The 19,674-nt window shown below is 31.5% G+C and overlaps 1 protein-coding gene across 1 annotated transcript; it reads right to left on the reverse strand.

Moving 5' to 3' along the window:
• Window positions 1-11,033: 11,033 nt before the first annotated feature.
• LOC116766928 (disks large homolog 4-like) lies at window positions 11,034-13,801 on the reverse strand. The gene is made up of 4 exons (XM_061521653.1): window positions 13,723-13,801; window positions 12,978-13,218; window positions 12,542-12,702; window positions 11,034-11,788 (listed from the first exon to the last, which is right to left on the reverse strand). Exons 2-4 carry the CDS (start codon window positions 13,206-13,208, stop codon window positions 11,785-11,787), a joined length of 396 nt encoding a protein of 131 aa, XP_061377637.1. The 5' UTR covers window positions 13,209-13,218; window positions 13,723-13,801; the 3' UTR covers window positions 11,034-11,784.
• Window positions 13,802-19,674: the final 5,873 nt, after the last annotated feature.

The following is a 19,674-nucleotide window of genomic DNA, read 5'->3' on the forward strand; positions in this document are numbered from 1 at the left end:
CAAGTCATCGGCCTCTTTACCGGCTCCGGTGGTAACTTCTGACGAGGAGTTCCCTTCCCTCCCTGCGCCTTCCAAAGGGAAAGGCAAGAGGTCGAAGGGAGGGAAGGAGGTGGCTTGGACCGCGTTCGGTCCATCCACGTCAGGCAGAGGGACCGGGGAAAAGGGACCCGGTAAAGTGGGGAATGGGGCCAATGCGGTGGAGTGGACGGAGGTGGACCGCCGCAAGGCCCCCAAGAAAAAGGAGGTGGCGCCGGTACCCAAGAAACCGGCGTCGCAGCAAAAGAAGGCGGGCCCAAGAGAGGGCCCAAGAAGGTGATGCTCCCGCGCTCCCAGGCCGTAATGATCAAATTACGGCCTGAGGCAGCGGCCCGAGGGGCATCATATTTATCGGTCCTCCTCAAGGCTGAAAAAGAGGTGGACCGAAAGGAGCTGGGGATAGGGCCCCTGAAGATCCGTGCTACGGCAACGGGGGCCCGTATCATTGAGGTGCCCGGCTCCACCAGTGCGGAAAAGGCAGACGCTTTGGCCGCGAAGCTGAAGTCCGCACTGGCTCAGGAGGTGGAGGTTACGAGGCCCGTGAAGTACGCTGACTTGAGAGTCACGGGCCTCAACGACGCGACGACCGCGGACCGGCTAGTGGCCGCGGTCGCGCAGGAGGGGGGCTGCACCGAGGCCCAGGTCAGGGTGCGCAACGTGCGACCTGGGCCTCGCGGCACAGGCTCTGCTCTGCTGGAGGTACCGGCTGCGGCGGCCAAAAAGCTGCTGCAGTTGGGTAATATATCGGTGGGGTGGAGCCAGGTGCGGCTCTCATACATGGAGGCGCGACCCAAGCACTGCTTCAAGTGCTTGGGAATGGGGCACGTTGCGGCCACGTGCCCCAGGCCAAAAGACCGCAGCGGTCTGTGCTACCGCTGTGGCAAGGAGGGCCACAGGTCCGCCCAGTGCTCCGCGTCACCACGCTGCGCTGTGTGCGCGGACGCGAGCAAGCCGGCGGACCATGTGATGGGGGGTCATTCGTGCCGCCCCCCATCCACCCGTGGGAAACTTCCGGCCCAGCCAACAAGGGCTGGGGTTTCGAGGCAGGCGTCAGGAGCTGAGATGTCCGAGTAATGGCCGGACATCTCAGGTTCCTGCAGGCCAATAAAATTTAAACTCATTTAATTAATTACAATTTCCCAGATGTAGCCCATATTCCACAGGAGCGGGCCCAGAACCGAGCCCAGAACTAAGGTAAGACCTACAATTTGGTTAGATATGATAACCGGAAATCTATAGTTTTATTTATATTTTGGTACCTTAATTACTAAGTCCCATTTCGCATGATATCAGCTGATAATTTGTACTCTAACATATTTATTTGTCAATGTTTTAAAGGAGCATGGAAAATACTCAATTGACAAAAAATAATGAAATAAAGATAATATACTAACTGGATAAGAAATATAAAACAACGTTCAATTAATTATCGGATAGATTTTAATTTAAAAAAAAATTAAAGGGTTAATTAAATACTTTGTGTATACCTATAACTAATTTTAAATGTGTAAGCTTAACGTTTAATTAAGTTTTGTGACCTACTAAAGATTAACTAATATTGAGCTTTGTAGATCCAATCTTTGATAACATACGTAATTTTTCTTATTAATCAAATTGTTGCAAAGAAGTCAATCAAAATATCATTTTGATTAGTAGTAAAATAAAATTCTATCAGAAAATAAATAACTAAATGCTTATTTTAGACAATGAAAATAAGTATTTTTAGAAGAATGTTATAAGTCACGAATCAATCCCTTATTTCCCTTGTGTCTTGTATATACTAAACATTTGTTCATATATCTTTGAGGATTTTATAAAAATATACGTATTGTTTTCTATTTGTACTATTTGCAAATAATAATATCTTATTGTAACTTTGAAATCTTTGTCATTTTTTGTTTATTTATACATAAGTATCCATTTTTTTAATAATTTATAAGTAAAAGTTACATTAAGAAATTTATTTAATAATGATTATTTTTTGCATGTTTTATTGTGTGCATGATCATTTATATCATTTATCTTAATTAAGCTCATAAAGAGAAAAAAATAATAAAATAAAAATGACTTGGTTCTGTTCATTGAATTCTGTTAAGACTTTTCTCTTAGAAATAGGTCAGCTTTAAACTACTAAAAAGGGCAGTGTTTCTTTGTGCGCCACAATAACTTCAGAAATGTAATATAAACAAAATATTTATTAAAAAAAATATTTAACTTGTTTATTTTAGAAATAAAGTTCAAAAATATCACGAAATCTAACTTAAATTAGTTATGAAAATTTAGGTAAATAGACGTAGCACAATAAGGAAGTTTCACATAAAAGAACATTATACATTTATTGTTCTACTTTACACTGGTAGCGCTAACAAGCCATCAAATAAAATAATAATAGCCCATATTATACAATAATAAATTTTCCTTTATTTCAGTTTCATAAGTGTGCTAGATTACTTTTGAAACGTTCTTTTGCAATTCACAATTGCATCCCATCGAAGGTAAATGTCAAATCATAAATTTAAAATGTCATATAAAAATATGTATCCATCCCAATTTCGGGGATCTAAAAATTTGATTCTTCCTGTTTATAAGACAGAAAAATTATTTCGTAATCAAGATTTATAGTAAAATAATAATATGGTAAAAATTTTGTTAACCATTGAAAAATTAAATTATATTACAAATCTGTAACAGTAGAAATTATATATTATATAGGTACATTCCGCACTTTCATCTCTTCGTTTTCTTCCTGTTGCTGTTTTCACATTAAATTGGTTAATTTTCTTAAAAGAAAATAAGCATCCATCATCTAATTATGTAAAACAAAAAGATAGTAACATATTGTTCTAAAAGTTCCCTGTGTATATTAATTTAGTTAAACAGTGACGATGTCCCAAATATTTATCCTTTTTTTTGTTGTTCTATTAATCATCAGCATTGTTGGCATTGTATTAACATCTGATGACATGCGCATATAAAAAACCTCATTTATCATGATTAACCTACTTTTCGGTTTTTGGTGTGTTTCTAAATCCCGTACCTTGTTTTACAAAATGCGTTGCTGAAGGGAAAATATTTTTGACACGTAGGACCACTCGTTTCGGAACATATTCGAAAGTTGTTTATAGTACGAAATATGAAATATAGAGTCTTTTCGTGTCTAAGTAAGTCTTAGTATATTGTTTAGCTTTTAATCAAGAACTGGAGCGATATTTTAAATGTATATATTAGGTTCTTTTATTACATAATATTTAAAATAGAACTACGCATCACATCTGTATCTGTATTCGATAAATTTTCAGTTATTGTCAATCTTTTCAGTCAATTCTCTTTTCCAAAAACTATCACTCGGTCGCTACTGTTTCTGGTGAAAGCTTTGAAATGAAGACGGAGAAAATTCTATTCCTAAAATGGCCTACATGAAATGACCCAAAATAATTTGCAATTATTATTTTTAAATTGTAATTGTAACAAAATATAAATAAATAATATAAAAGAAAGGTACAAAAGAAAAGAACCGGGTTTTTTATTTGATGAACCAAGCTGAAAGCTTATAGCTTATTTTTATAGTATTAAAGTTTTTATTGCGACCATGATAGATCTCTAGTATCGGCATAAGCAATTCTTAATTTTTTTTATTATTTCTGTGTTTATAAACATGGAATAGAATATTTTTTTGCGAAATAATAAATCCATAGAAAACAAGATTTGACTAGTCTTGGAACACTTTATTAAATACTAATACTAGTTACGTTAATAAAGGCAAATTCCTTGTCGGTATTCGAAAAGAATTTGTAAGAAAGAAGTAGGGAGGGAGATAAAGGGATCTTAGTATTCAATTGCTCAATAATTTGGACAATGTCTTTCCTACTACAGTAAATTTCAAATTTTATATAAAATTTTTTTGTATCAATAATGTTAAAAACTCAGAAGTCAAGTTATTGTTATAACAATGCTAAGAACTTTCAAGTTACGCGGCAAGCTTTTAATAAAAAGCGTAAAGTATATTTGTGTTAACAAAACTCAATATGTACAATGTACATGAGTCATACTTAACATGGAACTAAAACAAATTATACTCAATAATTACGATTAAGTTAACCTGAGATGGTTTTCAGGAATAGATTCTTCATTTACAAACAAAGACGACTTGAACCAATACTTTTGTCTAATCATTTCTTTCCTAGTCATCTGGTTTAGTTAACTGATACAACATGTTGCTATCGTATTGTTAGTCATCGAATGGAAGTAATATCCTTTGTTGAATAATTCTTCGCGTAGCACAGTAACGTATAGAGAACACTTTTATTGCTATTTTTTCAATAGCTTCTTCATTGTTTAGTACATCCATCCTTGATTACTCTGTCTGAATAAGCTTATATAACGCATGTAGGTTACGTTTGTATCTGTAAATGAATTATTTTACCTGTACCTTACAGAATGAGGCCGACATTTAAAATAATGAGTTGTGTAGAAAGTGAGGAAGTATTCGACTTTCAATACCTCCCCTTTCTTATAATCCAATTTTGTTTTTTGACCACTTTCTGGTTGGACAAAGCAAAAACACCAGAGGGACTATTAATTTTACAACACCACGTTCAGATATTTATATTCCCATGTTCAGGATTATAATTGACATGGTCGATACTGTTCATAACTTTCGTTTTCTTTTCGTTTTCTTCGATCGCACTATACTATCTAAATTCCATACGGACTAGACAAAGTTACAACCGCAGTTAATATATTTTTTGACAATAAAATTACTCTGCTTCAACCATTTTAATTAGCTAAAGCAGATTTTTTTAAAATATATAATTCGAGTTAAGGATTGGCTATAACAAACAGATGGTTGACTTGTAGAATATTGACAGTTGGAAATGAGGTAAAGACTCTTCTCTAACAGTTAGACATTTCTCCAAAATTAACTTTCGACGGGAGCATACTTAATAAAATTAATCAACATCTATAATTTATGTTATAATTAAATTGATATATTATTTTTTCAAAGTAAAAATTTTTTATGACACTGAATTCACATATCATTAAATTACGTTCCTTAATAAAGATATAAGCTAAAATATCTAAAGAATAAATGTTTCCATAACTTTCTACTTCTATATCATTTCTTCCATCTGTACTTTAAATTATATCCGGTTGCTTACATATATATAAAACATTTTTATTAATGTTCCTCTAACTGGACTTTTAATTTTAATTAATTCGTACAATTGTGTTTTTAACAATAAAACAATTTCGAGCTTATACTAACTTAAAGAGACGAAACCTCTCAGTATTCCATAGATTCACCACCCGGGTGCTAGATCCATCGCGTTGCAGGGAAAAGAGCTTCAACAGTGCCTGGAACATGCGACCCAGGGGTTTTAGGGGACCCTACCTAACGCGCGATAAACACTCACCTCTACCGTCCAAGCTGAACTCTCAACCTAACCAAATTTGTAACGAACCTACTAGGACTGATTTCGACGCACTTTAAAAGAATGATTATATAGTATATAAGAATTACAATAAAATTTCATTGAAAAGAACTGGATTCGAACCTCGGCACAGTCGCAAAAAGCCACTGGAATATGATATAACGAAAGTTGCACATTCGAATCGAATCGAAAGTACAGTTATGTAATGATTGCAGGTGAAATAAGTATTTTTTTTATTATGTAACTATGAATAGTTTTTTTTTTTTCATTATTTATATGGCAAAAAAATTCTCTAGAACCAGAAGTTATTCATAAGGTCTGCATAGTGCGCGTCAACATATGACAAAGAAAAGACAACCTTATTTTTAGACAAGACTTTCATCTTACAATAAATATCTTACACTGATTCATGAATTCACAAATCTGAATATTTGATAAGCATGTCAGCCTTCTACCCTTTTGCGTTTCTAAAAAAAAGATTTCGACATATGTAACTACACAAATAAATGGACATCAGAGCGATATAATGGCTTTGTTTTTATCTGATTGAATTAGGGAACTTGGAAATTTAAATAAAATAAATTTAATAAAAGAAAAACGCACTATTTTACTGCATGCATTTGTAGCTCATACATTCAGTTTGTTGTTTTTTAAATAATATGATTTAGATATAGTGTAAATAATATCAGATGCAACGGTGAGAAGGGAAATGGTAAAAAGTAACGAAGGCTGTAACGATTTGAAGTGATTATTCAGAGCGTTTCCCTTCTTGTGGATTAAACAATATAAAAAGTCCGCTTATATTCTCTTAATCTTCCACAGGTTGGAGGACTTCTGTAAGATTCATATTGTCAACCATTCAATTTGTTCGAAGTCAGGTTGATTTAGTTAAAAATTTTTCCGTTTTCAGTATTTTGATGTGTCGTCACAAAACTATTGCCCCCCTCCGTGCTCCTTGTCACACGATATCCCTTTTCGGTGATATAAGGGAAATAAGTATATAAGGGAAATTAGTATATAAGGGAAATTAGTGTATAAGGAAAATTAGTATATAAGCGGAGTAAGTATATAAGGAGAATAAGTATATAAGCGGAGTAAGTATATAAGGAGAGTAAGTATATAAGCGGAGTAAGTATATAAGCGGAATAAGTATATAAGCGGAGTAAGTATATAAGGAGAATAAGTATATAAGCGGAGTAAGTATATAAGGAGAGTAAGTATATAAGCGGAGTAAGTATATAAGCGGAATAAGTATATAAGCGGAGTAAGTATATAAGGAGAATATGTATATAAGTGGAGTAAGTATATAAGGAGAGTAAGTATATAAGCGGAGTAAGTATATAAGGGGAGTAAGTATATAAGCGGAGTAAGTATATAAGGAGAGTAAGTATATAGGCGCAGTAAGTATATAAGCGGAGTAAGTATATAAGGAGAGTAAGTATATAAGGGGAGTAAGTATATAAGCGGAGTAAGTATATAAGGAGAGTAAGTATATAGGCGGATTAAGTATATAAGGAGAGTAAGTATATAAGGGGAGTAAGTATATAAGCGGAGTAAGTATATAAGGAAAGTAAGTATATAAGGAGAGTAAGTATATAAGCCGAGTAACTATAAGGAAAGTAAGTATATAAGGAGAGTAAGTATATAAGGAGAGTAAGTATATAAGGAGAGTAAGTATATAAGGGGAGTAAGTATATAAGGGGAGTAAGTATATAAGCGGAGTAAGTATATAAGGAAAGTAAGTATATAAGCGGAGTAAGTATATAAGGAGAGTAAGTATATAAGCGGAGTAAGTATATAAGGAGAGTAAGTATATAAGCGGAGTAAGTATATAAGGAGAGTAAGTATATAAGGAGAGTAAGTATATAAGCGGAGTAAGTATATAAGCGGAGTAAGTATATAAGGAGAGTAAGCATATAAGGAGAGTAAGTATATAAGGCGAGTAAGTATATAAGCGGAGTAAGTATATAAGCGGAGTCGAAGTTCGAATCCAGCACGAGTCTTTTAATTTTCATTCTACGTTATCTAATTTAAATTTAATTATATTGAAATATATATTTAACTTAAATATACAAAATAAAAAATTATTTGTTGTAACCTTAACAAACGTTCAATTTGTAATGGTCGCGACTAATGATCGGGGAATGGTGTAAACGACTATCGTGACACATAATTTGGTTTTGTTCCGTTACATTTTGTCAAATATTTTCAGTTTTTAATTTAGGCACTTTCAACTATATGTATGATATACATACAATTTTACTGTTGGTAATTGTATTTTACCGAATATTTACGTTTACATTACATAAATATTATATGTGTGTAAGTATGTGGGTGTGTGTGTAAAATTCATTCTTATATTTTATTGACACAATGTGTCGTATAGCTTTAAAAATTTATTCAGTGTAATTTAATTTAATTAACAATATTTTAATAAAGTAAAATTATTGTAATAAAATGTGTAGGTTGAATGGAAAATTGAAATATTCCATGAAAAAAAGTTATAATTAAGGCACTAAACTGGCCAAAAGTGGTAATTGAAAACTTTAAATATTTCGAGTACAGATTTTATTATTTATCTACGATTTCCTGTGGATGAAATTTCAGATCTATCGATGTTTTGAGTGAGTGCCAAAATGCGTCTGGATGCTGCAAAACGTGAGGTGCATTCGAATCGAAATTCATGAAATTGAATTTCGAATCTATAAATTCTGTAAGTAGGACCAAATGATAAAGGCGATGTAAAAATACGAAAAAACAATCTTGATCTAATATAATTTATACGGATAAAGCCTAAGTTTTTCAGATTTATTGTTCAGTTAAAATTATTTGTATATGCTCACATACATTTTCTTTATACCTTAACAAGTGATATACATTTTTAAACTAGGATGGTTTAAGTGTAAATAGTTTTTTTGTAACAACTTCTTATTTCCTCCTTATTTAAACACTGAATTCAAACGTTATATTCCAAATCCTTAATATCATTTTATTATATAAATTAAAAAGTTAATATATGATATCATTTTATTATCCAAATTTAAAACTTATATTTCTAACAATTATAAAAGCCTGGATTATTTGCTTCAATACAGGCGACAGAAAGCTTTATCAGTTAAAGAACCGAAAAAATACAGTACATGACATTTGTAGTGTGAGTATTCTATGCCAACAACAGGTGAAGTGGTGGTTAACTGTAATGATCGAAGGTGAAATAAGTAATTTTTTTATTATGTAACTATGAATAGTTTAAGTTTTTTTTTTTCATTATTTATACGGCAAAAAAATCTCTAGAACCTGAAGTTCTTTATAAGGTCGTCATAGTGCGCGTCAACATATGACAAAAAAAAAACGTATTTTTAGACAAGACTTACATCTTACAATAAATATCTTACACTGATTCATGAATTCACAAATCTGAATATTTGATAAGCATGTCTACCAAGCAAGCAAGCCTTCTACCCGTTTGCGTTTCTAAAAAAAGATTACGACATATGTAACTACACAAATAAATGGACATCAGAGCGACATAATGGCTTTGTTTTTATCTGATTGAATTAGGGAACTTGGAAATTTTTTCATTGTTGTATTAAGAATTATATTAAATCAAGAGTTTCTTAACTAGCTTACAGCTGTCTACCAAGTGTCAGATATTTTCTTTACCAACTGTCTCAGTAACAGTTGATTATTCTTTTTGATATTTTTGTTACGGACCTTATTATCAAGCTTTACTTCATAACTGTTTTTATAATTTATCCTTACTTTGTATTAGTACCTTCTTTTATGAGTTCTTTTAAACAAAAACATTTTTTCTGGCTTTTTTGTTTGAAATTGTAATGTTTGTTTATTAATTTAAAATTACATTTATTTTTGATTTTATTTTTATTTATCATTAACTGAAACAGTCTCAAAACAAAAAAATCGAAATAAAAAAAAATTTTATCGTCTAAATAGAAAAAGTGATATTTGCAAAAGATATTAAATACCTCTTAGAACCCTTAAGCTAATTCTAGTAGTGTAATAAATTGAAGCAGTAAAGATGTCTTAGAATATAAAAAGTGCTATTGGTATTGTTGTATATAACAGTTTTAAGCATTTATGCTAAGTAATTATTTTAAAAGTTACTTCTATTTTCCACACTATTACAGAAATCGTTTTGTGCGAATATTTTTTACTTAATACCGATAACTTGTTTAATAACGAATTCCATAACTGGGTTTCTGCCAAAAACAACTGTTAACTAGCGAAAAATACTTCAAAACTTTTTATAATTTATGAGTAACGAATGTACACTCAGTCGACACTTTCAGCATTCGTTCAATGTATCAGAGGAGAATGTTAAATCAGAGAAAAAGAAAGCCTTTATGTCTATAAAAAAAGAAAAACGCACTATTTTACTGCATGCATTTGTAGCTCATACATTCAGTTTGTTGTTTTTTAAATAATATGATTTAGATATAGTGTAAATAATATCAGATGCAACGGTGAGAAGGGAAATGGTAAAAAGTAACGAAGGCTGTAATGATTTGAAGTGATTATTCAGAGCGTTTCCCTTCTTGTAGATTAAACAATATAAAAAGTCCGCTTATATTCTCTTAATCTTCCACAGGTTGGAGGACTTCTGTAAGATTCAGATTGTCAACCATTCAATTTGTTCGAAGTCAGGTTGATTTAGTTAATAAGGAAAATAACCAAGTAAGAAATATGCATAACTCTCTAAGTGGACCTGACTATTGAAGAGTAAAAGCAGTTGCAAGTATATCAATGTATTATCGTGCTCTACTAAGCATTTAAAAAAAATTAAATATTATAAAAAAACAAAGATTTTGTTTTGATGACTTTGAAAAAGGAATTAAATTATTTCTTCTGATATCTTCGAATCACTGAATGTTACTGGTTACTGTTACTTATTTTTTTAAGTTTCCATCCATAAAAGAATCTTGCTACTGTATATACTTTTCATCATCTCCGGAAAAAATCACATAAAATTTACTTCGATACCATCCCACTATGATGGATCACTTCGTAGACGGTTTGCACTATCAGGACTATCGGCCTTTGCTATTCAACACATGAATTAAAAAAAAAAACATCCTTATAGGGTATAAGTCCGACCGATCCTTTAAGTTTATTTTAAAACTGTACTTGGCGAGTATTACAGAAGAATGAGAGTAAGTGCGTTACAAGCTATTGCTATTCGGAGTGCTTCTTGCAAACGATAGATTGAATAATATATAAGCCACTAGTATGCAAAGTCAACGGAGAATGATCTTCAAATAAATTTAAAGTATCTTATAATACTTTTGTTTGTATTTATTTTGATGAAAGTGTTTTGATGATAAGAAATATGGGAAAAAGTAAAAAAAAGAAAATCTAAATCTACAGGCTTTAAAGGAAACTCCATTAATAATAATTTTCCATGTATAATTTAACTTTCACAGTGTCGTAATAATAATTACATTTATTTTAGTATCACAGTTCCAAAAATGTATAATAAAGTACACTGATTAAATTACTTATAGTCTAATATCTAGAATTACAACAACAGAATAGTTTTTATTGATTAATTTATATGATAAATGTACAAAAATATAAGTAAAACACAGCGGCAAATAATTTACCTATTTTAAAGTCAGCATAACACCAAAAAAGAAAACAAAATATATATTGGAAAGATATAACGTATACTATTGTAAGTGTAGTCAATATATGATATGGCAAGAGTTTTGTTATATTTCAATAATATTTTCATCAATCGGGGCCTTAGTTTAAACAGTTTTGTGATTTATTATATTGTGTAGCATATATTCTCAAAGGACTATTTTAGTAATTACCGTTACTTGATAAGTAATACTTATAATAAAATGATTTAAAATACACATCTGAAAAAAAAACAATTTTAAATTATATGTATAATTTTTTCATTGATTTGTGAAAGCAAATCCGAATGACGTATTGAAGCAATAGCACATACTATTTACATAAAATGTGATTACAAGTTCATTTATTTAACATTATTTTAATGGTCTTCTCAAGTAATAGATTTATTTATAATTAAAATAGACATATAGGTAAAATCAATGTGCTTACGTCATTGATTGCTATCGGGACAGAATCAAATGTTCAAACATTTTCAACAGTCCCCACAGGAACACTTAACACTTTTACCAGATTAACCACGTTTCAACGTTGTGTTTTGTCCGAACGCTACGTGGGGTACTGAGTTACATCGGAATAGTTTGTGAAGTTACAAATTCCACATTATGGCGACTATCTAATCAAGTATAATATATCCTTATAAAATTAATAATTGTTGCTACCTGGAACAAAAACATCCGTATTAAAGTTATTATTTTAAATAAATTCTAAGATTTAAAGTAACAATAAACAATTTTAACCTAAGGGTTGAAATTGCAATTGCATGTCGTGAGAAATGGAAGTCAAAGTTTTGCGTCCCAGGTGTAAGATTATACATCAGAAGTATCTTCTAATAATATGTATGGATTAAATTCTTAAAAATAAATAGTAAATTCTTAAAAATAGTTTCTCAAAACTATAGCTTAAAAAGCTGTAGGATCTGGATTTTAATGGTTATAAATTTTTTATTGGTACCTTATTTTTAGGTTACAGTGGTTTGCATATTTTAATAGATAGAATTCAGTTGCAATCCATATTTCATCTGCCTCATGAATATATTCCATAGTTTTCGTATCTGAATATCGTTATTATTAATATGAGCTGTCATAAAAGAGCATTTTTAAAACAGAAATATTATTTTTTCCAAGAAAATTCCCATCAAAATAAAACTAGAATGAATGTTGAGAAAACGAAAATTAAATGAAATCAGGAAAAAAACCTAAACTATAGCCAATAAAAATGATGACATTTTCTGAAAGTATAAACAATAGTAGATAGACACATTGTTTTCTCTTACTGTAAAAAGAGAACGTACTGGGGATGATATTAGAGCAATTAGTAAAGAATATTAATTATAAATTCTACCACAAAGATGACACAAATTTGACCTGCTTAATCTGGTCATAGTTTTCAAATTAAAGGTGATAAAAAAATACCTTGGGTAAGCAGCATGGACATCCGGCCTCACAGGTATATGAGTGCGTGTGTAGGAATGTGGCGACATTGCCGTGGCGTTAATTGCTCGTATGCGTGCGCGCAACCTCTCGTATTGTTCCGGCTGATACTGAGCTGCGATAGTAACGGCGCTCCCCGAATACTGCTTTTAATGTTTTATGGAAAATTTTGTATAATTAAGTAGTATGTGTGTGTATTCTATTTTATTTTATTTAACGTATGAATAAAATATTTTATATATTATACTCTAACATAATGTTTTTAATTTAATAATTTTATTTAACTTATATAATATAACTTTTACCATTGAAATTGAATTCTGTTTCATATTTCATAATTATTGGAGTAAAATATATCTCCTTAGGTTGAAATGGGTTGATTTCGTGTAAAGAATATTATATTTTAATTCAATTATACCTTTAACGCTGCTGCTGCTTGTTCGTGCGTCGCTCGAGTCAGATCACGGCCATTAACACTGAGTATTCTATCACCTCTGTGCAATAATCCGTAAGCTGCTCCTTCCGTTGACACACCAGATACAAATACGCCACAAGTGTCATCTTCAACGCAGTTTCCATCTATTTCTCCGCCCAAACCACCAACTATATCCATTCCTAGTCTCGAACCAGTACGCACTAAGCGAACCATACGTACGCATCTATATAAATGGAATAACAGATTTAAATTATGTTATAATGAAAGAATTCGTGACTTCTCCAAAGTTTTTTCTATTTATATGATATGATAACTTGATGCAAAGATGCAACAAACTAATAGTCATACTTTTCGTCTCCACTTTAAATATTTATTCCATTATCTAATTACAAATTCCAAAGACTTAACAAAGTGATTGTAATATACTTTTATATATTTTAGTTAATTTTGTTTTCGCTTAAGCATTTTTTAAACTAAAGAAATGTTTCAAAATTTATGAATTACAGATTATTTTGTAATTTTAAACTATTTTACATAATAAGAAATTAATTGTTCTATATATAGCTGCTTTTATTATGTATATTATTATGGGATGCTCTACAGTATGTTAGGTAAAAAGAAAAAACATGGTCAGATTCTTGGTAACTATTCTTAGCTTCATTTACAAGATCTTTTTCCATTATACTCCTAAACTACTATAGATGTAGCGAATAAAATAAGATATTACCGTGGTATTTTATTCAATTCCTCTTCAGAGAAATCATGAAGAGTTGAACAGGATGTTGCTTGTGTTTTCGCTTAAAAAAATAAGATATTCTTAATTAAATTACATTATATATACGGAGCTATCAGCTTCAATGACGGATGCAACTTGAAAATATCTTAAGGCTGTCATCAATTATTATACAAACTTATTGGTCGTCGATACTATTGTTAAAAGTAAAACGAAATCAAACACTGTTTAAAAGGAGAATAGAACTATGTTTGAATTCTGGTATAAATATGACGTCTGGACGCACGACAGCGAACTGCAGAGTTAGCAAGTGCGAAGCATAAAGAATGTGATTATGAAGAACCTTCGAGAAATACAAGAACATTTAGAAGAATTGAAGTTTCATTTTCAAATATCTGGAACGTACTGAAACAAGTGACATTAGTGACGTTAGCGAGGCTGGCGTCTCTCTCTGTTTAAAAAATGAATTTGGATTAAATCTGATATATATTATACAGATGTCAATACGAAAATTAGTACTAAATGCTACAGTTTTTTTGATAAGTTATGATCACTTAGAGCGTCGTCGAATCCATTTTTCTATTAAAATAATATTTTATTTCTCTAGTGATTACAGAAAACATAAGAGTAATTTACAGTACAAATAAAATATAAGTGTAAAATATACTTAAAACACTTTTTAGAATAGTGTTAAGAACATATTTTGGAATATCGTAATAGATTTGCTACGTTTGAAAAAGCTTTTTACTTATTACACTATATACATTTATATTGAATGTGTGTAGTTTAAAAATATTATGTTTGTCTTCACTACCAGAATTTAAAAGTTAGAAAAATTAAATTAATTTATATACTCACTGGAATAAAGAGGTGTGGTTCTGGCGACGGGTGGAATCGATCCTGCTGCTGGTAATACTACCAGGGTGACATGGTCTCCTGTACTACGTAAAGCTGAGACAGCACACGCGTGGGTTACTCCTATAAGGGATGTTTCCATGCCCTGATAGAGATAGAACACTATATTTTGTCTGAGTTAAAGAGAAAAGTCGGTTTGATTTGTAATTACGTTTTTATATCCTTAGTTATATTTAAGGTTACCTTTTCGGTGCATAATTTTTATTATAAAACTGCCCACTTATATACTTTTTTGTCCACCTATCAAAAAAAAATTTAATATCCTTTGGTTATGATAGTTATTTCCAATCAGAGTGGACAAAGTTTGTTAGTAAGAACGACGTTCATTTTTGGTGAACAAAAATGAACGATACATACTAAAAAAACTGATATTGCTATGGACTGGCTGCCTCCCTCAAAAATGTATTTGTTTTTAAATTAACCTAGAAATATTTGTATTTATATTTCTTGTTTTCTAAGAAGCTCATTCTCTTTTAGGTCTGCTAGGAGGTTCGTTAAATATACATATGTATGTAACGTCACGTGACCTCACATAACAAGCGACCCGGGCTGGGGCACTTTACCAGTCGTAAAGAGAGGTGGTGAAATGGTGCGAGAGTGTCAAAATAGGAAACAACTCGAATACGATTGTTTAGCACTATGCCTGAAATGTCGATCAGCCAGCTAGTTTTATGGACCAGCTGTGCTAAAAGGTACTAAAAATTTGACATATTAGCAGCGTCATTGAGATATTCGAATAAATGGCTGGATTTGTAGTCACAGACTCCATTATACTGATTAATACTATACACAAGAGCGTATCATAGATATGAAAGGTAGGATGTGTTGTGGCACAGCTTGTGCAACTAAAGGTAGTGGTTGGCAAGAGATCTGATGTTGGTAAGATATACTTTCAACGAGAGGAAGTGTAGCTGCAGTAACAATTTATTTATTTAATTTTGATCTATTATGGTGGGACAGTGAAAAAAGGAACATGTAGGATAAATGTTGAACGAGGCCTTGAAATTATAGCACAATAACAAAACCAGAATAGCTGTGAACTTTTTGCTTAATCTGAAGATTGAAGAGAGAGACCGACATGGAGTCTTTCGATCTGGTCAGCAAACAATGTGATGTAGACTTTCTAGTATTGTACACAGCTGGACGGTCAGCCTTTAAGGAATAGTGAGGGAAATAAGTGGGCTCCCTCGTAAATTAAATGCAACAGCGAAATTTTGGCTAAAATTAAAAGGTAAACTATTGATATCCATCCTTCAGATGGCTGTAACAGACAAAATATCGTAACCCGACGAATATAATAGTGGCATGATTTTGTCTGATATGTAGTTATTATGTCGGGGGCCAAAATAATGGCTCCCATACTAGAAATCATCCTTGTTAAATTTGTATAATATACGTATATGCCCTAAGCAATGTCCAGGCAACCATCCGACAAAAACTTTTGATCACGACAAGGGTTTCTTCTACTTCATTAATCAACATTCAAATAATACTCGCTGGATATTTAGTTACATGTACTTCAACAGTTTCCTACTCAGTTCACTTGACTGACCTAATCGATTGGCGCGAATGTATTCTCACAAAACATTTCTTATGTTTGTTTATTCATTATATACCTTTACTTACCAAATGAATAATATAATTTTTTCCAACTTGTCTTATATTTTTAATGTTCAAAATTATTCCGGTCTATTTAACGTAACGCATATTACAAAAATCTAATCCAATAATCTCTTACAACACAAAACAAGACAATGAAAACATACTAATTAATCCGTTTTGTACTTATAATTACGAAGGGAACGTTGATCTACTTTATTAGAGGCACGAATTTCTTGGCTTATGGTTTTTGTATCGTTGTCGCAATAAAAATAAATAACCACATAGACTTGTTTTGTCAACTTCATTTCGGGTTTTCTCTCAGATATTTTTGATTAAAGACATAAACCACACATGCTCATTTAAAATCACAAACAGAAACTATAGGTTATAAGAAAGTTATATATTCTTCTATATTAACTTACATGTTCATCTCTTACAGCTAATATTTTATCGCCTAATTTCAGTCTGCCGTCATGGTGAGCGGCGCCGCCCACAGCTATGTGTGATATAAAAATTCCCTCGCCCCCTGCGTCGTCAGCCCCTCCAGCTATACCTAAACCGAGACCCCGAGCACCCCGGCAGAGTGTCACAACCATTGGTCTTCTTGCTCTTCGAACTCTCTGAGATATTAATTACATGAAGTAATACTTAAAGGTTTTTATGGTTATAATAATAAAGAAAAATTAAATGAAAATGAATGTGGCTGATGATAAGTCTTAAGAAACAACAGCGTTTAACAAGTCCACTTACTAGATTGCAGAGTATAACAAAGTGGCTTTACTTACTAATCTGACGACATTTCCAGCTTTTTGTAATGCGTCTACTGCTACTGAATGCGGTGCACCTTCCACAGAAATATCATTGACCTATTAAAAATATTATAAAGATATTTTAGGACTAATAACCTTTTAAAAAGTTTTCATTAATTTTCATATTTAATAATTTAAAATAAAATTATATAACTTTGAGTCATTCAATTCAATTAAAATAAAAATATTTATTTATATAATATAATAATTTAACTAATATGTTCTGGTTAACAACAACACGATGTCAAATTCATAATCGTTTATTCCAGTTCACAACGTAGACGTTGTCAAAACAAATATATTACCAATATAATTTATATAGTTAAAATAGTACAGTTGTTATTTACTGTCGACTGCATCCTGGCAAAATGCCATATCGGTAAAAGCAAGCAAAACAGACTCCGCCTTATTCATTCTACTCCGGCAGGTTGTAACTTAATGTTAGAGTTTGCTTTGCTTTTGTTCAACATAAAAAAGAACGTTTGGGAAAAAAGAATGTTTTGAATTCGATGTGACTGCTGTTTCATTGTTTTCTTTTTTTAAATTTTGTTAATTTATAATGCGTAGTATATTTCACATGCAATATATATTTTTTCTTTTTCATATTAAATACGAATACAATTTTGAAATAACTATTAAATAAGTATCAATACACAGCTTGATCATATATGATCACATTAATTCAAACTAATCTGTTTGAAGCGGTATCAAATTGAAACATAAGCAATAAGCACTTCGCGGTTTCTGAACGCCTCAACTGAATTAGAATTTAAATTCAAACAAAGAGTTATGTTTCGTTATGTAATCTTAGAAGATAACACTTTAATGTTATAAATCTGAATTAAAATTGTATATATTTACCTAAAATAAATTCAACTCAGAAAAGTTCACTTATTTCTGAAATATTTGATACTCTGTATTAATTTCAAATTGATTTTGCAACTGTTGTGCTAAATCGTTTTAATTTAATCATTTTATTTCTTTTGTTATAAAATTCAGTGTTTCACCAGATACTGGAATACGTTCACGTATTTAAAAATGTATAGAGTAAGGTAAACGAATTTCTTTAAACCAATATACATTTTTAAAAACGATATAGCGTCCAGCGCAGAGCTCGCCTATTGTGTTCCGTTTAAATAATAAATAGGAGGAGAAAAATTTACCTGTAGTAGAATGTCGCCTGTCTGAAGCCGGCCGTCTGCCTTGGCAGCGCCGTTGGGTGCTATTCTAGTTATGCTGATGTCACCTCCACTTTCGCTGCCGGCTATGCTCAACCCTAGACCACTTGCCCCCCTCTCTAACGTCACATCCGTCGTTTCCCATACATCATCCGGATTTGACGTACTGTGATGCATTAAGTACTGCGGATTTATTAATATTAAATAAAATCGATTACTTAAGGAGATATCAAATTATTTCATTATTTTTGATAAAGGATTAATTTTAGAATGATTGTTTTGCGTACAACATAAAAATATAACAACATGTTTATCTTATTCATTTATTTAATCAAGTACTTCATTAAGGAAATTTGTAAGGTTTCCATGTAAAGTCATAAATGAACAGAAAATTAGCGTCACAACCCTTATCCTTTCTCAGATTACATGAAAGAGATTTTCTTATAAGTTTCCTCAAACTTCATTAGTTAACACAGTATATGTAGTATCACAATATGATATAGATGACTAGAATAAGATAAATAAGTTTCCACGTAAAAAAATACTTATTTACCTTCTTATTTTTCAACATTATTTGATTATTATTTTTGAAATTAGTAAGTTAAAATTTTAATGTTATCCAAACTCAAATAAATTTTAAATAAAATTTTAAATATTGAGACAAGAAAATGAAGTTTAATAAATTGGAACTGTTTTTTTGAAATGCCATGTTTCAAATAGAGAAAAAGGTAGATTTCAGTTAAAGGCATAATAGAGTACCTGATAGCTTCCTGTGATCTTTTGCCCGTTTTCCGGACTAGTAGACTGTTCACAAACGCTTTCGTAGTTACTAACGTTTGCTGAAAATAAAATGTGTGATATAAAAGGCTGATTGGATTTTAATAATTCACTGGTGCAATACAAGGTACACAATTCAATTTTTTTTGTTTGCAAGGAATAAACCATGACTTAATAATATAATATTTATATCCATAAGAGCTTAACATCAATAAAAACCAAACTGAAAAAACCTGCTTTCATAATATCAGAAGCTAAAAAATAAGTTTGAAAAATTAAATTAAATTCGGTTCTTTGTATATTTTTATGTTTTTATTAATTACATAACACAAATGGATGTCAAGAAGCAAAACTTAATTCCAAGCACTATGATAATACATGACACTAGAATTTAAAACGAAAATATTTTAGATAAGTCTTATATTGTGAACAAACATCAACATTGTTCCTCATGATTTGATTATCTTCTTCACAAAGAGAATCTGTAAAAAACGCTTCTAAGCTAGATCATAAATCCCGAACAGAAGGAATATGGGGTCGTAAATTAATATGGTTAATAATTTTTAGGTTAAGATACTTTTCAATTTTAATATAATACCACATAAAATTCGAGATCTTTCACTTTAGTGAAAGTAACGATCAAACGCAGATAAAGAATTTTGTGA

This window comes from Danaus plexippus, chromosome 10, assembly GCF_018135715.1.
Source record: "Danaus plexippus chromosome 10, MEX_DaPlex, whole genome shotgun sequence".
NCBI classification, from domain to species: domain Eukaryota; kingdom Metazoa; phylum Arthropoda; class Insecta; order Lepidoptera; family Nymphalidae; genus Danaus; species Danaus plexippus.